The sequence below is a fragment of the Anarrhichthys ocellatus genome, unplaced genomic scaffold, assembly GCF_004355925.1.
Source record: "Anarrhichthys ocellatus isolate YVR2014 unplaced genomic scaffold, GSC_Weel_1.0 scaffold26, whole genome shotgun sequence".
Lineage (NCBI taxonomy): Eukaryota > Metazoa > Chordata > Actinopteri > Perciformes > Anarhichadidae > Anarrhichthys > Anarrhichthys ocellatus.
In genome coordinates, this window is record NW_022280056.1 from 1,559,352 (window position 1) to 1,580,134 (window position 20,783).

The following is a 20,783-nucleotide window of genomic DNA, read 5'->3' on the forward strand; positions in this document are numbered from 1 at the left end:
CATTTATTTACTGTTGTAAAATTGTTTTGCTGGATTATCCTCTATGGCATAAGACAAGTGGTTTTGTGTAGTCAACACAGCAGTGCTACTCTTTAATTGCATACAGCAGTCTCCAACAGGGTGCACATGTTTCTGCTCACAACACTGGTCTGTACGACAATGCTTATTAACAATAGTAATAACATAAAACACTTTCACTTCTCAAATTGCTTTACTTTTAAATCAGCCTATTTCAGACTCATTTGTCGTCTAGGAGCTGATTGGCTGGCCTGATATCTGTTACCGTGCAGCAGACGCGCAGAAAACCTCTAATCTGTTAAAAGTAAAGCAATTTGAAGAGTGACGGTATGTTTTATATGTTATTACTATTAAGTATTGTAATACAGGCCCGTGTTGTGAGCAGATACACATGCACCCTGTTAGAGACGGTCACAGTGAACACGTTATTTAAGTGCAGGCTGGCAGTGCTGAGTGAGCTGTTTGAAAGTGAGTTTGATGTGGTGGAATATAATGAAGCACTTTATACACAGCCCAGAGGATAATCCTGCAGAAGGGTTTTTATTTATTCATTTATTTTATGTAGAATAGTTAAAAGTGCAAACAGTAAATAAACGTGAAGGATTTTACATGGGATAGCTTAGTGGCGTTACTGTCATAACAGAGCCAGTATTAATGTCGAAATTCAAGTTAAATCAACTCTTTTTAGAGTCGGACTCACGAAGTCTCAACACCACAGCCTGAAACATTCATTAAGATCGATGACATAATGAATCATTACAATCAAATGATTCAGTGTTTGCGACCAGTGGCAGTTTATTCACATTCAATTGTGGGAAAGTGGCAGAAATATGACTAACCGTTATATATTGTGTAGAATATTTTATTTTTTTTTGTTTCTTTAATTTTGCTTTCCATGAATTGATCGCTGGAGCAAGTTTGAAAACGCACAACCTTTACTTTGAAGGCGATATGTCTCTGTTTCTGACTCGACTTCCTTTACTCAATTTTCATTATTAAAGTTGGAAGAAGCTGAAGTTTTGGTGCTGAATTGCATTGCACGTGTTCTTTCAATGCGACAGTAACACAGGCCGAGCATTAACCACGTTGAGGCAGCATCGGCTATCAAACAACAAACACGTAGCAGAAACATTTGCATAAGTAGACCAATGAGGTTATGAAATACCCCTAAACTGACATTGTTCATTATACAACAACAATGAACAATGGAAAATGAATTATACTCCGTGCACGGACCGTTGTGGATAATGCTGGTCTGCATTGCTCTCTAAATGTTTGATATGTATAACTATGCGAGTCAACATTTGTTTGACCATTGTACACAGGTATTATTTTATCAATAAAAATCAGAACATGACTTTTCCTTGAAACTCAATTTAATATTTTTTTTGTGAAAATGAACTGTGCAAGTATGATCTGAAAACACAAAAAGAAAAAGTTTCTTCAGCTGGGCCGGTGCACAGAAACTGCACATCAGAAGAAGAAGAGTTTCCATGAAGCCTGTTGGCATTAAATATAGGCTCAAAAAAGGGACAAGGTATACGAAAAGTATCTTTGCCACTTAAGCATTAAATACATTAAGATTTTCAAAGTGCAACGGTTTCAGTCTCTCCATCTGTGTCCACACTGGGCTTTGCAGCATTTGTAGAAAGTGGTCATTGGTTCATCAGCTGATCTGGTCTGAATCTGCATGAAATACGCCCGGAGATGTCCACACTTTGGACAGGTTTCTGGAAACAGATACAAGTAGTAAGTGTCAGCTTGCAATCACAAGACATTGTGGAGTTTGGTTTACACCGTGCAAAAGAGAAGACATCATGTATAAGACGATACAGCTGTAAAAGCTCGTCTGATTCATATTTAAATTAATACAAGAATCATCTCCAGGAAAAACAAATGTTAGTGTGTGTGCAGCTCTTATTCTAGGAAATATTTCATAAATCAGAACAGCTTTGCAAAGTACAACACACACACACACACACACACGGGATGAATCCAATGAGATTAATACAAGTTTTACTAGAAAGTTAAACCGTGTACCATTGATGCAGTGCAAAGATTTTATGCTTTGAAAAAAAATGTACACTATGAGATTAGATCAAATACAACAGTACATGCATAGTAATGCACATCTCCTTTGGCATCAGTGTTTGCGATCATATAGAATTTCATGCTTTAAGTTTCAAACAATAATTAATACAACTACTAGTTAATTTCAAACATGATAAATGGAATAACAGATTTTAACGTGTAGGATAACATGAGATTTGTGTTGAATGAGAGTTTTGTCGATGGCTTAAAATAAAAAGCTGAATTTAAAAATAGCCGTGAATCACATATTATTGAGATCACAACATTTTATGAATCATGAAACTTTGACAGAATTTTATACACAGCTGACAGTAAACCATCGTGCACAGAGACAGCGTCATTAACTTATGAGATTTATTATTCAAATATCAAACATCCATAAAATAACAAAATAAGTGCTCAGATGTCCAAATCAGGCTTTACACACAAGATGACCAGACCGTTGCATGTCCTATTTTTCATTATTTATAAACGGTGGAGATCTGAGATAATTAAACAAACGTTTCTATGTTCAAACCATTTTGTGAAACAATAAATTATGCAAATCATCGAGGTGGGTTTATTATTTTGCATAGCATGAATGTCATGTGTCTTATTGTAAACATGCATTACAAGAAAGAGTGTGTGAACGGGCATGTGGGGCCACAAGGCTGAAGAATAATATAAAGCACAAGTATTATATAACCAATACCATGTTTTCTTTAGATGACGAGACAACACTTGCTAACTGTATCAAGGCGAGAGACTTAATGTCACTTACCGGGAGTAGAGTCCACGTTTTCCCAAGCTGCAGCTCCACCAAGAACATCATCCACCTCCTTCAGCTTGGGATACTTTCTGTAATGAACCTGCAGAAAACAAAAGTATGTCAAACACAGAGACACTTCAGTCACGTGTGAGCCAAGCAGCAACACCTTCTCCGTCGAAACGTAGACATTAAACATCACACACAAGTTACGTGATTTGTGCCGTGATATTTCATGTCAACATAACTCACCTTTCTCGTGATGTTGTGTACATACGGACAGGTATTGCATGCGAATCTCATGCACTTCTGTCCTTCCTCGACAATTAAAACGTTTCCGCAGGTTGGACAAAACAGAAGCATGTTACCCGGGATTATATGTGTAGCAAGACGCTACAAACCAAAGCAATCTCAAACTCAATGCGAGTACTAGTTTCACACAGTTAGCAAACTGTTAAGTTCTCCCTACTGTTAGTGCATGTGGAGAAGCGGAAGTGGCTGATGAAAGCAGGTGCTACTCTTTTTATCGCTCGGTGGGAAACGACATATTAAACGACAAGTACGCGTTTATATTGATTTAAAACCACGTTAAAAAAGTATATCACCACTAAATAATATTAAATAACCTAAATCAGTTTCTTCTAAATAAAATACTAAAGTATAGTGTGAATTTGCGTCCACAAAGGGGAACTAATTATACTGAGCTACGGTTGCCTTCCGGTATGTATTATTTACCGTACACATTGTGTGTTTACTTCATGGCTGTTACTGTTTGAGTAACTGTTTGTTGGATAACGTGATGATGGAGAAGCAGAGTCAGGACACTGTTGGAGGAGGACTGTCTGTAAAGGATGAAGAGGCGGGAAACGAGAACCTGACAGAGATGGCATCCTTAGACGCAGAGGAGGAAGATGAGGAAGATGAGGAGGCTCTTCCTCACTCAGAGATCTTGGATATTTTCGAGGAGGGACTTGCTCGACTTGTGCAAGACCCTTTACTCTGTGATCTGCCAATTCAGGTTGGGTTGATCTGTCGGTAATACACTTTATATGAATTGTCGTGAGGAAAATATTAAGTGTTAAAAAACAGAAATATGACATTTACATGCAGTACATTCATTCACACTCCTGGTTGAAAACAGAGCTGGTCACTATATATATATATATATATATAAATAAAAATCTTTGAAATCCATAGTATGCATTATAGTAAGTCCTACAAAATATTAAGAAGAATAGAAAATGATTGCATTATAAAAAATTGGTTGCATTTATTTGTATTTGAGTTGGCACCTTGGGGAGGTTAGCTCCCAGGTTTGAGAAACAGAGCAGTGCGTTTTGCGGGTGTCTGAATCTGTACTGATAGAAGAAGTGCTGTACATGTCCCTTCACCCTGATCATCTTTATCTTTAGGTGACTCTGGAGGAGGTCAATTCTCAGATTGCTTTGGAGTATGGCCAAGCGATGACTGTGAGGGTTGTAAAGGCAGATGGAGAGATAATGCGTGAGTCTTGATATCGTTTTGTTGTTTCATTTTGAACCTAAACATTATTTTCATACACACTGTTTTCTGATCACATAATTAATATGCATTTTGTTTCATTTGTGAACATCACTACACATTTTTTTAAATGATAAAAATAATTGTTTGCAATAGGTTCTGTAAAAGTTTATTTTTATTAACCATACCTTGAAAAAAATGTTCCTCCCTAAGCCATAGTGGTGGTGCAAAATGCCACTGTCCTTGATCTGAAGAAGGCCATTCGCAGATTCATGGAGCTGAAACAACAACGCGAAGGTGGAGTTAAACATGTCAGCTGGTAAATACAATCACAAGCACAGGATAACATAAAAGGGATTTAAAATGAAATGGCCAAACTGATTGCAACTGTGTGCTTCCTCTCTTTTACAGGAGATATGTTTGGAGAACGTATCAGTTAATTTTTCAAGGGGAAAAGCTTGAAGATGACAAGATGAGACTTAAAGAGTAAGTAAATAATCACTTCCTTCACTTGTGATGCTGTTATCACCAGCACTGTTTGACTCTGTATATCTTCATATCTTCAGCTACGGGATCAGGAACAGAGATGAAGTGACATTTATGAAGAGACTCAGGAAAAAATGAAATGTCACAGCCAACGTTTGTCACGTCAGGAAAATACACCAGGTCCCTGTGTGTACTGGTTCTACTTGCCCCGCAGACTGGAAATGACTTTCACAAAGTGATGATTGTTTTGGGGCATATCTTGAGCACATTACAAACTGATCAAGTCACTCAAAGAGGGTCCATGTAAATAAGATATCTGGAGATGTTAAGCCCCCATTTTACTGACAAGTGTGGCATGATTTTGTATAGTTGTCTGCAAACTTTAAAACATATTAAAGTATTTTTTTTATTTTGTGTTTGTGTTTTACTTGCATCTCGACAAGAGCATTCTGTTACATTTCCAGAGAAGGCAGTTGTAACCCAATGATTTGAATATTTCCTGGTATAAGTGAACAGTGCATGGCCTTGTTGACCTCGTTTGAATGTTACCTGTACAGGATCCACTTGGAGCAGCTGAGTAAATACGGTAATACACATCGTTTCTCTTTGACATAATCTATTTAATACAGTTTAAATGGGACTTAATGGAGTCAGTAGTTTAGATGTTTGAGTAATGTTTTTTGACTTAAGTTAGTTATGAGCTTGAGATTTGTGTCACTTGTTACTTTGACAACTAATTTCAGCATTTTATCTAGTCTAAATTATTATTGTTGGTGCTTTTGCTCACTCGAACCAGGATGAGTTTAATAGATTTCTTTATTTTCCCAAAGCTCTCTTTATTGTTTATTATTTCTTGGAGGAAAAGCAGAGTTTCACTTAATATTTTTTAAGTTTCATTACCAACCATCTTAAAATGCATTTTTAAAGCATGGCTTTAATTTAAGACTCGATATAAATAGAGTAAAGGTAGAGTGGACAGTGAGTGAGGCAATTGATGGCAATAACTAGTTTATTGTAAATGTGTCCTTTAGTGCAACACTGTTGACCACCCACTCACTATTTTATCAAAATACTTGTTCAGCCATAAATGGATAACACGGCAGGCATACATTTATGCAGGTATGTGTGTTATTTATTTATTTTGTTTTTGTGTTTATTCAGGGACGTTACACTGAGAGTAAGCTTGTCATTTACAGGAACACCCTGATCACATTCACACATTTGCATCTGGAAGCTGCCCAGTGTAACCAGTCTGATCTGCTAGCAACAGAGTAGCTCCTCTAGCGGTTAGGGCATAGGGCCTTGCTCAAGGGCATCTGTGGCTTCTCCACCCAGATTTATCCTGCCAGTCCGGAGATTAAACCAACGACCTCAAGGTTGTTTCACAAGCTCCCTTCGCTAAACTTTACGCTACCAGTTGCCCAAGTATGAAACATTTTTCACACTAAACGAGCCTATACAGTCAACCAAATATCAAACCTAAAAATAATCCAACAAGTCCCTGTCTTTTCAGCATTTCCACCATGACTTCTTCAGACAGCGACCTTCAAAACATATTGACCGAGTTGAACCATCTTTCACTCAAGAGACAACAACTTATGGAAAGGAGAAAAATCCAGTGCATATTTCAGGAGATGAGGAATCGTGCAGAATTTGGAGAAACAGGTGATGTATGACAGAGCATTCAAGACATTCCAAAACAGTAATGAGACAGATATTTACGTCATGAAAATAGTGGATATCTCAAGTCTTTTGCATATCATATTTTGCTGCTGCTGTCTCATTTATATGAGTATGTTGCTTTTTTTTTTTTACCAGAGGCGGCAGCCTCAAATCTGCATGAGATTGACAACATTGATGACAAACTGAAACAACTGACAGAAAGGAAGGCAGAGCTCCAAATACTCCACGATAACATCCTAAATGCCAAAGACATGACGAATGGCAAGAAAGGTGAGTCCAATGATGCCGAAGACATGAAGAATGGCAAGAAAGGTGAGTCCAATGAAGCCGAAGACATGAAGAATGGCAAGAAAGGTGAGTCCAATGATGCCGAAGACATGAAGAATGGCAAGAAAGCTGAATCCAAATTTACTGGCAGCATGTCATTACTTCACTACTCAATATTTTGGTTTTGTAACAACCCCATTCTTTTTTGTTAGAGGTTAGCATCTCCTCCCGTCAGATTGTGCCCGATGTTCCTGATCCTCGCTCCGATATTTTCTATGTTAAGGGTCCACCTAACATCCCCGGTGAGTCGTTGATGCACAAATGGTTATTTTAACTTTTGTCTTCAAATAGTATGTTCTGCAGCCAGTCACACTTGTTGACGTCACATCAAGTGAAAACAAACTTTTCACCCTACTTTTGTTATTAATGAAACATTTTTAGCTTCATATGTGCTAACATTTTTTGCACTGATCAAGTTCCTCAGTTACGCCCCATTAGAGTTTGTATTCATATTCTTTCCTCTATTTAAAACAAAAAAACAAATCTTATTTTTAATAATTTTTATAAAAAGGAAAACAACTTTTCTTCTCATTTCCTTTGCAATCATGTCTTAATTAATAGACCTGCAAACTTTTGGCCCTTGAAATTCAGTGGTGGAAAAAGTATACAAAATATACTTCAATCTCCAAAAATAAAGGTAGTCATTAGAATGATATATATTATATTACTGATGCATTCATGTGTACATCACTTTAATGTTACAGCTGGTGGGGCTAATTTTAATTACTGCTGTTACTACTAATGATAATAATATATTGGAATTCATTAGTTGATGTATTTGTTGTATTAATCATCTAAATCTGTACAGTATAAAGTAACTTTAGTACCCAAATATTTGCCTCCAAAATGTAGTGGGATAGAAGTATAAAATAGAAAGTACAAGTACCTCAAAATTGAACTTAAGTATAGTACTTGAGTAATTGCATTTCGTTACATTCCACCAATGCTGGAATTGTGAAATGTTTTGAATCACAATTTATGTTGGCAACACTAACGGTTTGTACTTCCTTTATTCCAAGTGCCTGTTTTTACAAAATATTTCCTCCTAGAAGTTTTACAGAGGTTTCGGGCTTCGAGTGTTTTCTTGGGAAAAACTAACATGAAATCTTCCTGTTGTTCACAGCCCCTACGGTGATTCTGGACATGAAAAAACTTCCAGCATGTCCATGCAGGACACAGTGTCCTGAGTGTAAGCAGTTCATAATGACAGAGACTGTTACTTCCATCAGCAGTGTCACCTGGATGATGTGCTTCATGATAGCTTCGTTTGGGTAGGAAAATATTTCCTCCATGACGCTAAAATATTTGCATGAGAATATAATCAGACCTTGATGTGCCGGTTTCTATTTTTGCAGCTGTTTGTTACGATCACAGGCATATGTTTCCTGGTGTGTCAACATTTTAATTTGTTCCTGTTACTTCTTTTGCAGCTGTGTGGCTGGTTGTTGCTTCATTCCCTTCTGCATGGATAGGTTCAAATCTATCACACACAGATGTCCTAGGTGTCGAACGCAAATCATGACTGTAAAAAAGCTCTGAGAGAAAAGCAGCTGGTGGAAACTTGAAGCTCAGACTAAAAGAGCATCAGACATCGGCCGAGTCGTATTTCCACAGCATGGATCCCTTGCAGAGTTGACCTGTTTGCAGTCACTGTCATCATAACCCTGAATATCAATGGTTGAGGGATAAGGTTTGTCAATAATCACTTTGGTTTTAATGGAGCACAAGTCAATGTGGTGTTGACTAATGCAGTCTGCCTGTATGTAGATGTATATTATTGAACAATTTTAAGACATTTGCATCAAATTGACTTTCACCTATTAGAACATCTGATCAATAGGAATGTAAATATACTGTAGTATATTTGCAATTCGTGATATTGGGCTCATTCATGGAGTTTAATCTTTAAAGCAACACAAGGACATTGACAACATTCACACTGGGTAGAGTGGGAAGCAATATGAGAGGCTGAATCTCCTGAAGGACGAAGATCCAGATCCAAAACATCTGGAATGAGACACCAAGAGCCAGCTGAGAGAGAGAGATAGGTCCTCTGGATGGCCGATGGTACAGCGCAGAGAAGCCTTAGTGAAATTTAAAGGATTTAAAGGCCTTACCAGAGTCTGACAGTCTGGTCAGCAGGAAAGTCAATTTCAGAGGAAGGGAACATAATAGGAAAAGGCCCTGTGGCCAGCTGACTTCTTTTTAACTCTGGAGACAGACAGGAGCCTTCTGAAAGTGCAGAGCAAGGGATGGAGATCAGAAAGGTTGGACATGAAAGGGCATCAGCGGCACCTTAATTAAAGTCTGATTCATGGATTGAGAGCTAATGGTTGGAAGCTTAATTTGGTATAATGTGTAAGTTTTACCTAAAATTCTAGCCGCTTGTCTTTAAGAAAAAGCATGCGGCAGGCCAGACAATACATTACAATAATCAAGTCTGGATGTAACAAAGGAATTCATTAACATCAGAAACATGTAGATGTAGTATTGCTATTGGAATCACAGTGTGTTCTCTCAGATAAGTAAGACTTTAACTTTAAGTCGTTAACAATATTCAGCATTGTAGTTCCCAGAAATGGCCAGAAATATGTTTAGCTTGAAAAGGTTGAGGAGCAGGTAGTTGATTTAGAAGCAAACACCAGTTCAGACAAAGTTTCAAGAGAGATGGTCTACAAATTATGCATTAGCAGTGGTCCTCGGTGTTGAGTTATACTTTATCAATCAATTAGCAATTTGAGATGCAAGTACGACCGGATTGTTTCACAAGTAGCCAGTTTACAAGCTAATTTTAAAAAACAACAAAAAGCCAATTCATTGTCAGATGACTGCTTGAATGTGATTGGTCAATACTTTACAGACTACACATGAATGCTTCAGATATCAAAATCTTGGTCCTGACAAAATATTTCTCATTCCAGTATACAATCCCTTCTAAAGAGTTACATTTGGATTGTCAAATGAGGCGGTAATGTGCTGAAAGTAAAACAAATAAAAATAACAAATCCTCCTTTTTAAACAATTCCCTCAGCATTTAGATGAGTTTGTCAGCAATGCTCCATATAACCTGCAGAGGCAGACAATAGATCCCTAATAATACAGCGCAGGGCCCGGAAACTATCCTGCTGTGGTTCATCATGTTGTGTAGGTGGTTTCTTTGACACTGAATTATACTTTCATCATACTTAGTCATTATTTGCAATTTGCTAAAAGAATAGAATACCAGTCAGACCACAGTCTTTGCTTGCTTAAGCTGAATAGCTTTGGATGTGGCCAGCAGATGTCGCTACAATACAAATCAACTAATGCATTCATGTTATTTCAGTTGGAAGGGATCAGTGGTTCATATTGATGGATGTTGTTATTTTGTCTGTAAGATGTGTCTGTACAGTATGTCTGCTGCACACAGAGATTGGAGTCTGGTATGTGCTGCCATGCTTACACCTCTTGAATAAACTGACTAAACAAAAAACAAGAATAATTCAATATTTTTTTTAACCCTTCAAGAGTCTTTGAATGACGTTCCAAGAACTATTTTATCATTATTCATTTGGAAACAGCCTTAACAGAGCACAGCGGATGACTTTTGTGATTAGTTATCTGTATTCTACTTTTCAAGCTCATAGGACTATTGGATTTACATGCATGTGCAGTATGTTTTACATGCATGTGCAGTATGTTTTACATAGTGTACAGTAGCATACTGGAGATCCAGGAGTGAAGATTTGGCTGATCTACTAGAAATCTTGTCAGAACTGGAGATGGAGCAATTTTGAGTGTTGAGTATTTTGTAGTAAATACTTGTTTGGTCAAGCTAATTTGACACAGTGGTAACTCAGTGGTCTCATATTATATCACTATCATATTCACATTCTCAATTCAATTAAACATCTGATTTATGCTTCACAATTTACATATACACAGGGAACATTCACCATGTGTGTGTTAATCTCTTTTGATAGTGATAATCATTCCGAGTCAGGGTGGAATGAACTGCATAATAGCCCCCAGCTAAATGTAGTGTTAGTCCATTAGTTCTGAAACCAGCATTAGGACATTTTCCTGCTCTTTCTGCTATTACTAAGGCCAATATAACACTGTACATTCATTATCATTAGAAGACAAAGAGAAAGCAATAACGTGAGAACATATTGATAGCAAAATTGTGGCATAAATTAAGATTGTAATTGTAAAGGCAACTTCAACTGTCTGCTCAATCTGTCAGTGCCAGTCCCCCTGTCTCCCTGTACAATCAGAGGGTTTGAAGACCTCAAAGGAAGCAATGCAGGAATTTCTAAAGTGATGCAGCACAAATAGATTATTAGGCTACTGAGCTAATTTATACGGCCAGAAAACAAAACAGAGCTGCCACAAACTCTAAAAAACCCAATTTTTCCACATAGGAAATAAATGCAGCCTCCCTTGCATAAAAAGTATATGTTTATCTGAACCTGTCTGATGGGTGTACGGATTTTCCTTGACCAGCAGTCAGTCCCAGTTCAAGTGCAGTTCATGTGTGTCCAGGAAGTCAGAGGAGAAGACGCCCACTGGCGCTGACATGTCCAAAGAGTTGACCCCCTCTGCTGGCACAGACAGGGTAAGGTCCAGCCAATCCATATTGTCCATGTTGGTGCTGTGCAAGTTCAAAGTAGAGGGTGATGTGTTTTCATTTAAGTATCCCTCCATGGTAAGCACAGGTGAGTGTCGCTCCTCTATCAGCTTCAGTGTCTGTGGCTCGGTGTGAGCACCCGGGAGGGTTTCCAGCTGGTTGCTAGAGGTTAGAGCAGCCAAGCTGGGCGAGGGGTTCAGCTGTGCTGCAGGCAGCTGGGCCACTTGGATGACGGGTGGGGGGCGCGATAAAACCGTGTTGATGGGAAGGGTGGTTACACTGGCTGTCACAGGGAGAGGCTTGTCCAGACTGGGAGGATCCTGTCTGATGATGGGTGAGATCTCTAAAACACAAGTTCAGTGTGAGAATCCCATAATCATAAATACTTTACATCTTATTTTACCAGAGCCCCCAAAAAAGAAAAGTTGCAGTATTTCTCACCACCACTCTCGATTAACACATCAAACAAGTCATCCATCTGCTGGCTAGCAGCAGTGGGACCCTGCAGAGAAACCAGAATGACCATTTATTGTTTGAGTGGCTATAGTAACAATTTAAAATGATACACTGTACTTAAGAGTGTATTTATTTGTCACCTGAACAGTTGTTTGCATGCTGCGTGTCTGTTTAACTGCATCCTCATAGCGGGGTGGGTCTTTACACTTTGACACATGGTTTGTGAATTTTGGCAATATCACAGTTGGCTGACTGGTACAGGGAGCCTGTTTAACAGGAAAAGACAACGGTCCTTTACATCAAATAAAAAAACAGGCTACATCCGGTACATCGGGGTACAAATAAATAAACCAGGTGACAGGACTTTGTAAAACAGCAGTTATAAAGTGCTTTAGATAAAAAGAAAAAAACAAAGAGAAAGTATGAGAGACTAAGGACCTTATTTGTAGGATCTTTAGGACCAGGTTGGCTAGAGGAGGCTCCCACAGGACATCCACTCACTGGGAATGTGTTGAGTAAGCTTTGTGCTGTACGACCCATCCTCCATGTCTGCAGAGACATTTAAACAGGTCAGCATGGAGACATAATTTAATGAATGCATTAATGGCATCACAGAATAGTAGAGCACCACATATCTTTGTGGAACCTAAATAAAGATTGCTCTGCACTCCCTGCTTTAGCTCATGACTGTTCTCGTTTAGCATTGAGTTGTGATTTCTGCTGCTAATTCTGGCTGGTTGTATGTTGGCTCAGAACAGAGGGATGACAGAGGGCAGTCAGGGCACTACTGTCAACCTTCACTCAATGCCTGCTCTAGTAACCCAAGTTTCCACAAGCCTTCTTTTGATGTGAATAGGGAAAGCTTTTACCACGCAGCTGAGGCCTGTTATTACTGTGGCAACAAGAAAGAGGCCTTACCCCTGATAGAGCATCAACAATGTAAAAAAAAACCTGATTAGCTGGTGCCATCGAAAACTATCAGAAAATCACAACTGATAGTGATGACTTATAAAGAGATGAACCATGGCAGCCTGTGCAATCATTAGTGTGTTTTCTTACCTTTGTCAGTAGCTGAGTCCGAGTGCTGCATTGCTGTTGTAATGCTGCTGAGGCCTCTATTTTCTGTGGCGCCTGTCCAGAGGTCTGGATGAGACCTGGGGCTACGCTGCTAACAGTAGTGTGTAATTTAATGCTGCTGGCAGGGAGCTGGATAGTCACAGCTGAGGCAGGACGGCATGCAGATTGGAGGATATGAGCTCCAGCCTTGACTGGCTGCAAGGTTTTAGGCTGCTTGAAAGTCTGGTCGCTGATGGTGAACTGATTTTGAGGAGCCACCTGCTCTTGTTTAACCAACACTGGCAGACCAGGAGAATCGCAAGATGCTGAGCAGTTTGATAAGGTCCTGTTTTCCTCTTTCACCTGGATGGGAGCAAGAGGTATGAGCTGAGCTGGAGAATCTGCTTGCTGACTCCTCTTCTCCACCTCCAGCTGCATCTTCAGCTCTTCCACCAGCCTCTGCTCCTGCTCCAGCTTCCTCATCAGCTCCTCAATCTGACGCTCCTTATCGTGGAGACGTTTGTCCCTCTCAGAGTCCTTCTCATAGGACCTTGTCTCTGTGGGACACTCTTCCCGTGGAGATCTCTGTGGGGAGTTCACACAGGGAGCAGCGTGAGTTGGAGACAGAGCTTCTGAGAGCTTGGTGGGGCTGTCTGCTATACTACTGTCCTCTATGCCCAGACTGGACACCTTAGAGGCTATAGGGGACACAGGCGAGGTTAACTTTTTGTTGTCAGACTGTGAGGCTGCTGTGACGGCTGATGTCTCACTGACAGCAGCAATCTGAATGTTCGAGTTCTCCTGGTACAACTTTAGCCTCTCTATCAGATCTGTCTTAGTCCCAGAAACAGGCAAAGATCTGAGTTTTAGTTCCATTTTCAGCTCAGCAACCTGTAAAGATAACAGATTATCAGCTGCAACATACATACATGCCGATAGTCACTGTGTGCAGTCAGCAATGTGTCACCTTCATCTCATCCAGATTAGCTGGTAAATGATCCGGCTTGCAGTTCGTCTGAGTGTGGCGGGGCTGCAGAGGGGTAGACGTAGTGTTTCCACTCAGAACAACACTGGAACAGCTGGTTTGTACCTCAGTTGTTGGTCTGTTGTAATAAGACCAGAAGAAAAAAAGGGAGTACGGATTAGAGAGGAAAGATAAACTTTTATCAATTTTTCACAATCAACAGCTTCTGTGTAGGAAGCTGTTGGCAGGACATGTAAAGTATTTGAGACAAACAGCAGCTGTGGCTAAACAGTTATTACTTTCTGTAAAACCAGGTATAGACTTTTGACTCGGTTTGTTGAAAAACAATATTCAAATAACTTAACTCTTAAAAAAAGCGATATTTGTTCTTTAAAGTCTTTAATCGACGTATATGCATAAAGGCAAACTTTGTGGGTAAGCCATATCCCATCTCTGGCTGCTTAGAAGGAGTGTTTGTGCTTATAAATGGAGCCATACTTGGGTGGGGCAGGCAGGGCAGCCTGGTAGCTGTACTGCTGCTGCTGCTGGTTCAAGATCTGAATCTGCAGGAATTGCTGCTGCTGCTGCAGGAGACGGGTATAAGCTGAGTCCATCAGCACTTCATTGAGCTCCTGCTTCTGGTCTGGGGGGATATACTGATGGTACTTTAACTTTTTCACCCGTGGTTTGGGCTCTTTGCTCTTTTTGCTGCGGCTTCTATCGCTGGGTAGCTTTGGCAGGCTTTGCTGCAGAACACAACATAGAAAAGGGGCATGTAAAAGCTGAGAGGACCATCTGGAGGATATATTTATTCCTGCGATTGATCTCAGTCCAGTTTTATCAGGGAATACAGTTAGCATTGCCAGTACCAACACTACAAGACTTGGAACTGATACTGGGTTTTGTATATTGAAGCATTAAGGTAGAACATTGTTCTGACACCCAATGAAAACCTCAGGATGAGGAAACGGGTAGTGGAAATGTGACCTTTATTGTTTTACCACCTGCAGTTACAGGATACACATGAAAACGGCTTGGCTTAAGAGCAGCAGGTTCTAGCTATGAAACAGAAACTCAAGCTGGGTGAAGCAAGCGGACACCCTCCAATTTGTCAAACTCATTCTCCTATTGTATTCCAAGGGAGGGAGAGTTCATCTTATGCTCAGAGAGGATAATTGGATTATGATAAATGCAAAGTTATTGCTCCACTCCTGTCCTTTGATTTTTGGCTTACATTTCACACAGCCTGAATGAGGAAGGCCAGCTTGTCATTTGACCCTAATTGAGGACAAACTGTGGCTGGAACACATTTCAACCCAAGGATTTGTGAAATGACTTTAAACTCTGTTGTTCTTTGAACTGCGTTTAACTTGGCTGAATGCTGACTCTCAGTTCATTCTAAAACCGATATGACTTTCAGTATGACAAAACACAGACTCTGTGTCTTCTGACATTGCATCCTTCATCTCATTTCCAAAAGAAGCAAAAAAGAAAACAAAAACAAAGTCAATAAATCAGAGAGACGAAGGGTTCAGTACCAGAGGTCAATTTCACGTCAGTTGGTTGTAAACCAGGAGACTGTAAGTGAATACACTGCTTCAATGAAGTCATCCTCTAAAAAAAATCTACTCCTTACAATAAGGTTAAATAGACTTTGGAATTACTTTGGTCAAATATGGAGCTGTTAAATAAACAGTTGAAGCCAACCTTCACAAGAAGTGGTCCCGGTGTGATACTGGGGACAACAGTAGAGATTGGCTGAAGTGTAGACGCTTGTTGTTTGCTTTGTTGCTCACTGGTGGAGACAAGGCTGACTACATCTGATGTGGACTGTGAGTTAGGTGGTGGGGAGTGCTAAGAAAAGCAGAGACAGAGAGAAACCACATGATCCGTTAAGTAAGAACAGTCAAGCCGCTCTGCCTTTTAATCATCATCCCACGAAAAGAAAAAAAACAAACTCAACTGGAACCAAAAACAGGTGGATAAGCACTTATCAAACATCTAAATATTAAAAAATAAAAGTACAAAATGTTTCTACAAATGATAAATATATTATTAGTAAAGTGTATATGCATACAGTACATAAACTTAAATTACATCTCAAAATATTTTTTTCATGAGTAAAAAACACGACCAGTATCGAAACAAACAACTTTCTTGGCTTCATTTAAAGAATTATATACATTTAAGCCTCTGCTGCAGTATAGAACTTTTCAAAAAAGGCTGGTTTGTCTGCTGACATTATCAGTTTATGTTTTATAAATTGTAGTGGTTCAAGATATTGGTGTACCTGTATGGGAGAGTTTAAGTAAGAGGAAGTAGAAGTCCCGCCAGACTCCCTTTGAGAGGTGGAGCTGGGAGATTTTTGGCTGGCAGTCCGTTGTGATGATAAAGCATCACTGCTGTCCTCAAAGTTACAAATGTCTGGTGGCTTAGAACTGTTTGCCTCACCACCTGTTGGCCCAGCATCAAAACATAAGCAAGTACAGTTTATTATACTTAAAGGAAAAATCAAAACTAAAGGATAACTTGAGTCATCAGTTAAACTACAAATTATAGAAGCCATCACTTTAATGAACACAAGACAATACAAGAGTCTGGCCCTCTTCAGCTTCATCTGTGTGGACTGCAGGGAAGGTTCAGCCTGCTCTGTGATGCTGTATTTGGTACTGAAGAAAATATGCTGATGCTAAGCATGTCTAATGTTTACCAAGTTCCACCATCTTAGTTTAGCATGTTAGCTTGCTAATTTGCACTAAACACAAAGTACAGCTGAGGCTAATGGGAATGTAATGTGTTTGGAGGGTGTGACCACACACCAATGTATTGGACACATTTATATTTTGACCTGATAATGGCAGATAACCAAACTCCCATTACAATTCATCCTTAGAGCGAAATCATCTCTACCAAACTTCATAGCCGTCCATTCAATAGTTGTCGAGATATTTCACTATAACAACTAAAAATGTTAACTTTATGGTGGCACCAAAGGAAAAGTCAGGGTATCACCAAAGTCAGTAGTCTTCATCCACCATCCATGATGAAGTGTTTGCAAAATGTAATTGTAAGACATTAAACAGTTGAGGAGATATTTACACAGGCGCAATTACAACAATTATGGCTAAAACATGTGCCTGATGTGCTGCAATGCAGGTTTGAGTTCATTCTCTGGCTGTCACTGTAAGAGGTGAACAGTTAGTGGTGACCGAAGCACCAAAATGGGCTAAAACAAAATGTTTCTCTCTGGTCTTCTGATAGTGAGGATATAAGGGCATTGATGAGTATCTACCATCGATGTCTTCTTCGACACCAGAGTCCACAGGCAGGATGTTCTTCTCCACTAGCTCCATGGGTCCAGGCCGCTGGGCGATCTTCTCATTGAGATCATCAGCCAGTCTGGCCCTCTTTAGCTTCATCTGTGTGGCATGCAGGGAGGGTTCAGCCTGCGTCTCTGATAAATACACACAGGATCATTAGCTGCGATATGACCAGGAACAGTCAAACTCTTAACTGCTTTGTCAGGATGAGTCACTGCAGGCTCAGCTAGACCTCACACACTTCTGTCAACCTCAAAGACATTTATCTGGTTCTAACTTTGTAAAACAAATTCAAACAGGCAATAAGTGAGATTGGATGAATAAGCACCTTATTCATCTCTGTTATCTAGAAGCCATTACCAAGTAAGTACACAGGACGAAGATTACCTTGTAGGATGTGCATACGGACCAGCTCGGAGCGCTCAGGTCTGCTGCAGAGTTTGTGCTTTAAGAAGCTTCCAGTCTGTTAAAAAGACAATTTAATTAAATATGTATTTGGGGGCATCATTTAGATTTAGATAAATAAAGTCACAAGCTGCAGTGTGATGATATTTGTCCTACCCTGGCTCTCTCCAGGCTGCGAATCTGCTCATGAAAGGCAGCAGGTGTTTTCAGAGCTGTGAGAAGGTGAATCAAAAAAAAATAATTTCTCAGTCATTTCCACAAACGAACATACTGTTCCTTCCATTTTAAAATAATAGATTATTGATTTTAGGTCTCCTTCCTACTATTTCAAAAGGCCTTTTTGTTTTGCAGTTATGACAGAGTAACTTTAATTACTAAACAACTTACTGATAAGAGTGATCTCCAAAACAACAGAAAGGATAATGTAACAACAGTGGAATAATGTAAACTACACAATAGTTCTACTGTAAACATTATTTGTAATGGACTAATGGAAGCAGTTTAAACTTATAAAGTTGCTTCATAAAAAGCACAACAAGGCTACATCCCTGTAGAGACTGAAGACTGCAAGATACCCACTGTAATGTACGTTATCAGTGTCCCTGAAATCCTCGACACCCAGCAGCAAATAGTTTCACAACATTAAAGTTGACAATGCACTAAGTGAACTTTAGAACAGTGTAAATGTGCCTGAAGTTCAAAATGAATTAAAGTTGTTATATAAATATGCATGATTTATGTCAAATTATGTATAAATCTATCTAAGCTGCATACACAGTAGTGAGCTCTAACATGTTGGAATTGTTCTCCCGGATATCACAACAATCACTTTCCACACTGACTTGAGTACATTGTAATCCATCGTTCATATAATTATTTCCATGTTTTTTGCCTTTGTTGTTCTGCATGAGTGTGATATTAATAAACAGGACCTCATGGGAGTCAAACAGGAAGTACCAGCTTTACTGACTCAAGCAGAGAGATTGTTGCAGAGAGTTAATCTTTGATCTCGCAGAATAAACTCATCCTGCTTTAAGCGAGGTCTGGCACACCGAGTAGTCACTTCTGCTATGACGAGAGCTGTTTGGTTTAAGGACTCACTGGCCGGGGGGTGCTCTGAGGAGTGTGTCAGAGGAGCAAAGTAAAACATTCCTGCTCGTCACCTAAACCTCACTGCATACCTACCATAAGCCTGTAAGTGTGGGAGCAGCATAGTGCTTTAGTAGAGAAAAATGGCTGGGAGGTTTGTGTGCAGGCCACGCTTGGCCAGGCCAATGACCTCCACTGAAGGCTCAGTCGCTGACTCATGTGGCTGTGTGGAGCTAGAGAGGAGCTGAAAGCCTGACTGCAGGAGACAAACAGGATAAAGAGAAAGAGCTTTGTCTTTTTCTCTTTTTAGGTTTCCAGCTATTAGCACGATTCTGTCACATATTCAGCTCATCTTGTATTAGGTGTAGTACACGGACTGAGTCTACTCCACTTTTGTCACGTCAAAGGAGGGATGGTATAAAGCAGGAGCCAGTTCTTTCTGATATATGCCTTATCCGTGTTAAATCTTTGAGTCATTTTCATCATTGACTATGTTTACATGAGTACAATTACGCTTCTATTAGCAACCGTCTGAGTAGGACAATACACTTCATACTGTGTAAATAAAGCAATTGATTTATGTGCAGACACACGTTCTATGTGCAAAGATTGCAGATGTCATCTTTTTAACCTTTAACAGATCAGTATGAGCTCCAACATCATTACCTTAACTACAAGTAAAGCAGGAGTACTGTGCATGTTGCTATGAACACACTTAAAACACATAATTGCATAATCACAAATAACAGCAGGATGCCTGAGACACAGAAAAAAACCCAAGTAATAAGAAAAGTAGAGGATAATTATGAGATACAACAGGACATATTGGTTACTTTCTTCTTGTATTTCTTTAGGTGCTAGTCAATTAGTTTAGATTTATTCAAAGCATAGGTTGAGGGTTTTGTTATTGTGTGATGTGAATACTTACGCGGCATGATGCCTTGCTCCACAAGCTGCTTCCGAGTTCTCCTCTGTTGCAAACAGAGCTGAAGGACTGTGAGAGGGCAGAGACACAGAGGTCAAAGTTGAACTTTTACCACTCAGAACCAAGTCCGACAAGTCATCTAACAACCCTCTCTAGCTTTAAAAGTGAAACAGGCCAGACTTCAAATAAAACAAACTATTATTTCTCAATCAATACGCTACGTCAAGGCCCAACAGTAAACCATGTTCACCACCACAGACATCCTATTCCCTTCCTGTATGGTTTTAACTAGGGTTGTTAAGAATACCACAAGTTGCTCTTGAACAGTTCACCCTGATTGGCCAAGAGCCTTCCCAACGAGAGTCAATATCTCTGTGTGGATGCAAATACATAGAGGAGTCAAACAAAGTAACTACAGTACAGACTACAAAAGGATAAAAAAGGGATTAATGTCAGGGCTGCAGTCACAATAATGAGCAACGCTGGAGATGCTCACGACACCAGCAAAAGCCAAGTCGTGTGTATATAATAAATAGCTTTCTAAATGTAATTTTGCATTGGGTGGAAAGCAGTGATCAGTTATGTTATTGTGGAATATCAAAGACATGACTATCTTCCAGCAGAAATTGTTGAGTCTTGCATGCAGGCACCCCGTACACTTGGAAGGTCCTGTGTGTTATTTCAATATAAACTGTAGTAAGATCCCAGTTTAAACATTTATAAACAAGTGAGCGTGGACATGGTATTTCAGTAAAAAAAACTGTTTGAATAGAAAGGTAACAAATGAGGCAACGGTGTGAGGTACATGAGACCTTTGTTGTCACCACTGTAGTGAAGAGACGCATCTCATCACTGTAGTGAAGACAAGCCGGCGTAGAGCTACTCAGTGGCTCAGGGGGAAAAGCTACTCCCACTCACGCACAAGTACACGCACACACAGACCTGCTCTACTCTCCTGGGAAAGGCGTCTGAACAAGCCTCTGTGACTCACTCCAGCAAAAATAAACGGGGCAGCTGTGAGAACGAGGCCTGGGAATCATGAAATTTAGGGGTAGTTAAGGGGGTGGGGTCTCTGGTTGAATGCAGAGCCGAGGGGACGTTCACGGGCT

General features: G+C 39.7%; 3 protein-coding genes across 8 annotated transcripts in view; 1 reads left to right on the top strand and 2 right to left on the bottom strand.

Annotated features, from left to right (window-relative positions):
• Window positions 1-275: 275 nt before the first annotated feature.
• On the bottom strand, window positions 276-3,360 carry polr3k (polymerase (RNA) III (DNA directed) polypeptide K). The gene is made up of 3 exons (XM_031862111.1): window positions 3,107-3,360; window positions 2,870-2,957; window positions 276-1,748 (listed from the first exon to the last, which is right to left on the bottom strand). Exons 1-3 carry the CDS (start codon window positions 3,215-3,217, stop codon window positions 1,621-1,623), a joined length of 327 nt encoding a protein of 108 aa, XP_031717971.1. The 5' UTR covers window positions 3,218-3,360; the 3' UTR covers window positions 276-1,620.
• Window positions 3,361-3,634: 274 nt separating this feature from the next.
• On the top strand, window positions 3,635-8,132 carry snrnp25 (small nuclear ribonucleoprotein 25). Of its 4 annotated transcripts, XR_004213240.1 has the most exons (8): window positions 3,635-3,872; window positions 4,267-4,357; window positions 4,568-4,673; window positions 4,766-4,840; window positions 4,921-5,426; window positions 6,354-6,505; window positions 6,659-7,092; window positions 7,974-8,132. XR_004213240.1 is itself a non-coding variant. In XM_031861910.1 (5 exons), the coding sequence occupies exons 1-5, from the start codon at window positions 3,654-3,656 to the stop codon at window positions 4,976-4,978; spliced, it is 549 nt and encodes a 182-aa protein (XP_031717770.1). In that variant the 5' UTR covers window positions 3,635-3,653; the 3' UTR covers window positions 4,979-6,605. The 4 variants fall into 4 exon arrangements, 1 of the variants encoding a protein (XP_031717770.1); XR_004213238.1 differs by having other exon boundaries at window positions 4,921-6,505; XR_004213239.1 differs by lacking the exon at window positions 7,974-8,132 and having other exon boundaries at window positions 4,921-6,505; window positions 6,659-7,235.
• mrtfbb (myocardin related transcription factor Bb) overlaps window positions 7,452-20,783 on the bottom strand; it is an 82,728-nt gene continuing 69,396 nt past the window's right edge. For all 3 annotated transcript variants that reach the window (XM_031861902.1, XM_031861903.1, XM_031861901.1), the window contains 13 exons: window positions 19,678-19,743; window positions 17,817-17,872; window positions 17,643-17,718; window positions 17,228-17,389; window positions 16,226-16,389; window positions 15,643-15,789; window positions 14,434-14,681; window positions 13,939-14,074; window positions 12,975-13,862; window positions 12,354-12,464; window positions 12,056-12,181; window positions 11,901-11,961; window positions 7,452-11,802 (listed from right to left, as the gene is read on the bottom strand). In XM_031861902.1, coding sequence (XP_031717762.1) covers window positions 11,339-11,802; window positions 11,901-11,961; window positions 12,056-12,181; window positions 12,354-12,464; window positions 12,975-13,862; window positions 13,939-14,074; window positions 14,434-14,681; window positions 15,643-15,789; window positions 16,226-16,389; window positions 17,228-17,389; window positions 17,643-17,718; window positions 17,817-17,872; window positions 19,678-19,743 — 2,705 coding nt within the window. In that variant the 3' untranslated portion in view covers window positions 7,452-11,338. The remainder of the gene's footprint in view (window positions 11,803-11,900; window positions 11,962-12,055; window positions 12,182-12,353; window positions 12,465-12,974; window positions 13,863-13,938; window positions 14,075-14,433; window positions 14,682-15,642; window positions 15,790-16,225; window positions 16,390-17,227; window positions 17,390-17,642; window positions 17,719-17,816; window positions 17,873-19,677; window positions 19,744-20,783) is intronic.

Coding starts and splice junctions, on each gene's coding strand:
- polr3k (XM_031862111.1), bottom strand. CDS start 3,217: ATGCTTCTGTTTTGTCCAACCTGCGGAAACGTTTTAATTGTCGAGGAA. Junction 2,958..3,106: donor TACACAACATCACGAGAAAG/GTGAGTTATGTT, acceptor TGTTTTCTGCAG/GTTCATTACAGAAAGTATCC. Junction 1,749..2,869: donor AAACGTGGACTCTACTCCCG/GTAAGTGACATT, acceptor ATCTGTTTCCAG/AAACCTGTCCAAAGTGTGGA.
- snrnp25 (XM_031861910.1), top strand. CDS start 3,654: ATGATGGAGAAGCAGAGTCAGGACACTGTTGGAGGAGGACTGTCTGTA. Junction 4,674..4,765: donor GGAGTTAAACATGTCAGCTG/GTAAATACAATC, acceptor TCTCTTTTACAG/GAGATATGTTTGGAGAACGT. Junction 4,841..4,920: donor GACAAGATGAGACTTAAAGA/GTAAGTAAATAA, acceptor TCATATCTTCAG/CTACGGGATCAGGAACAGAG.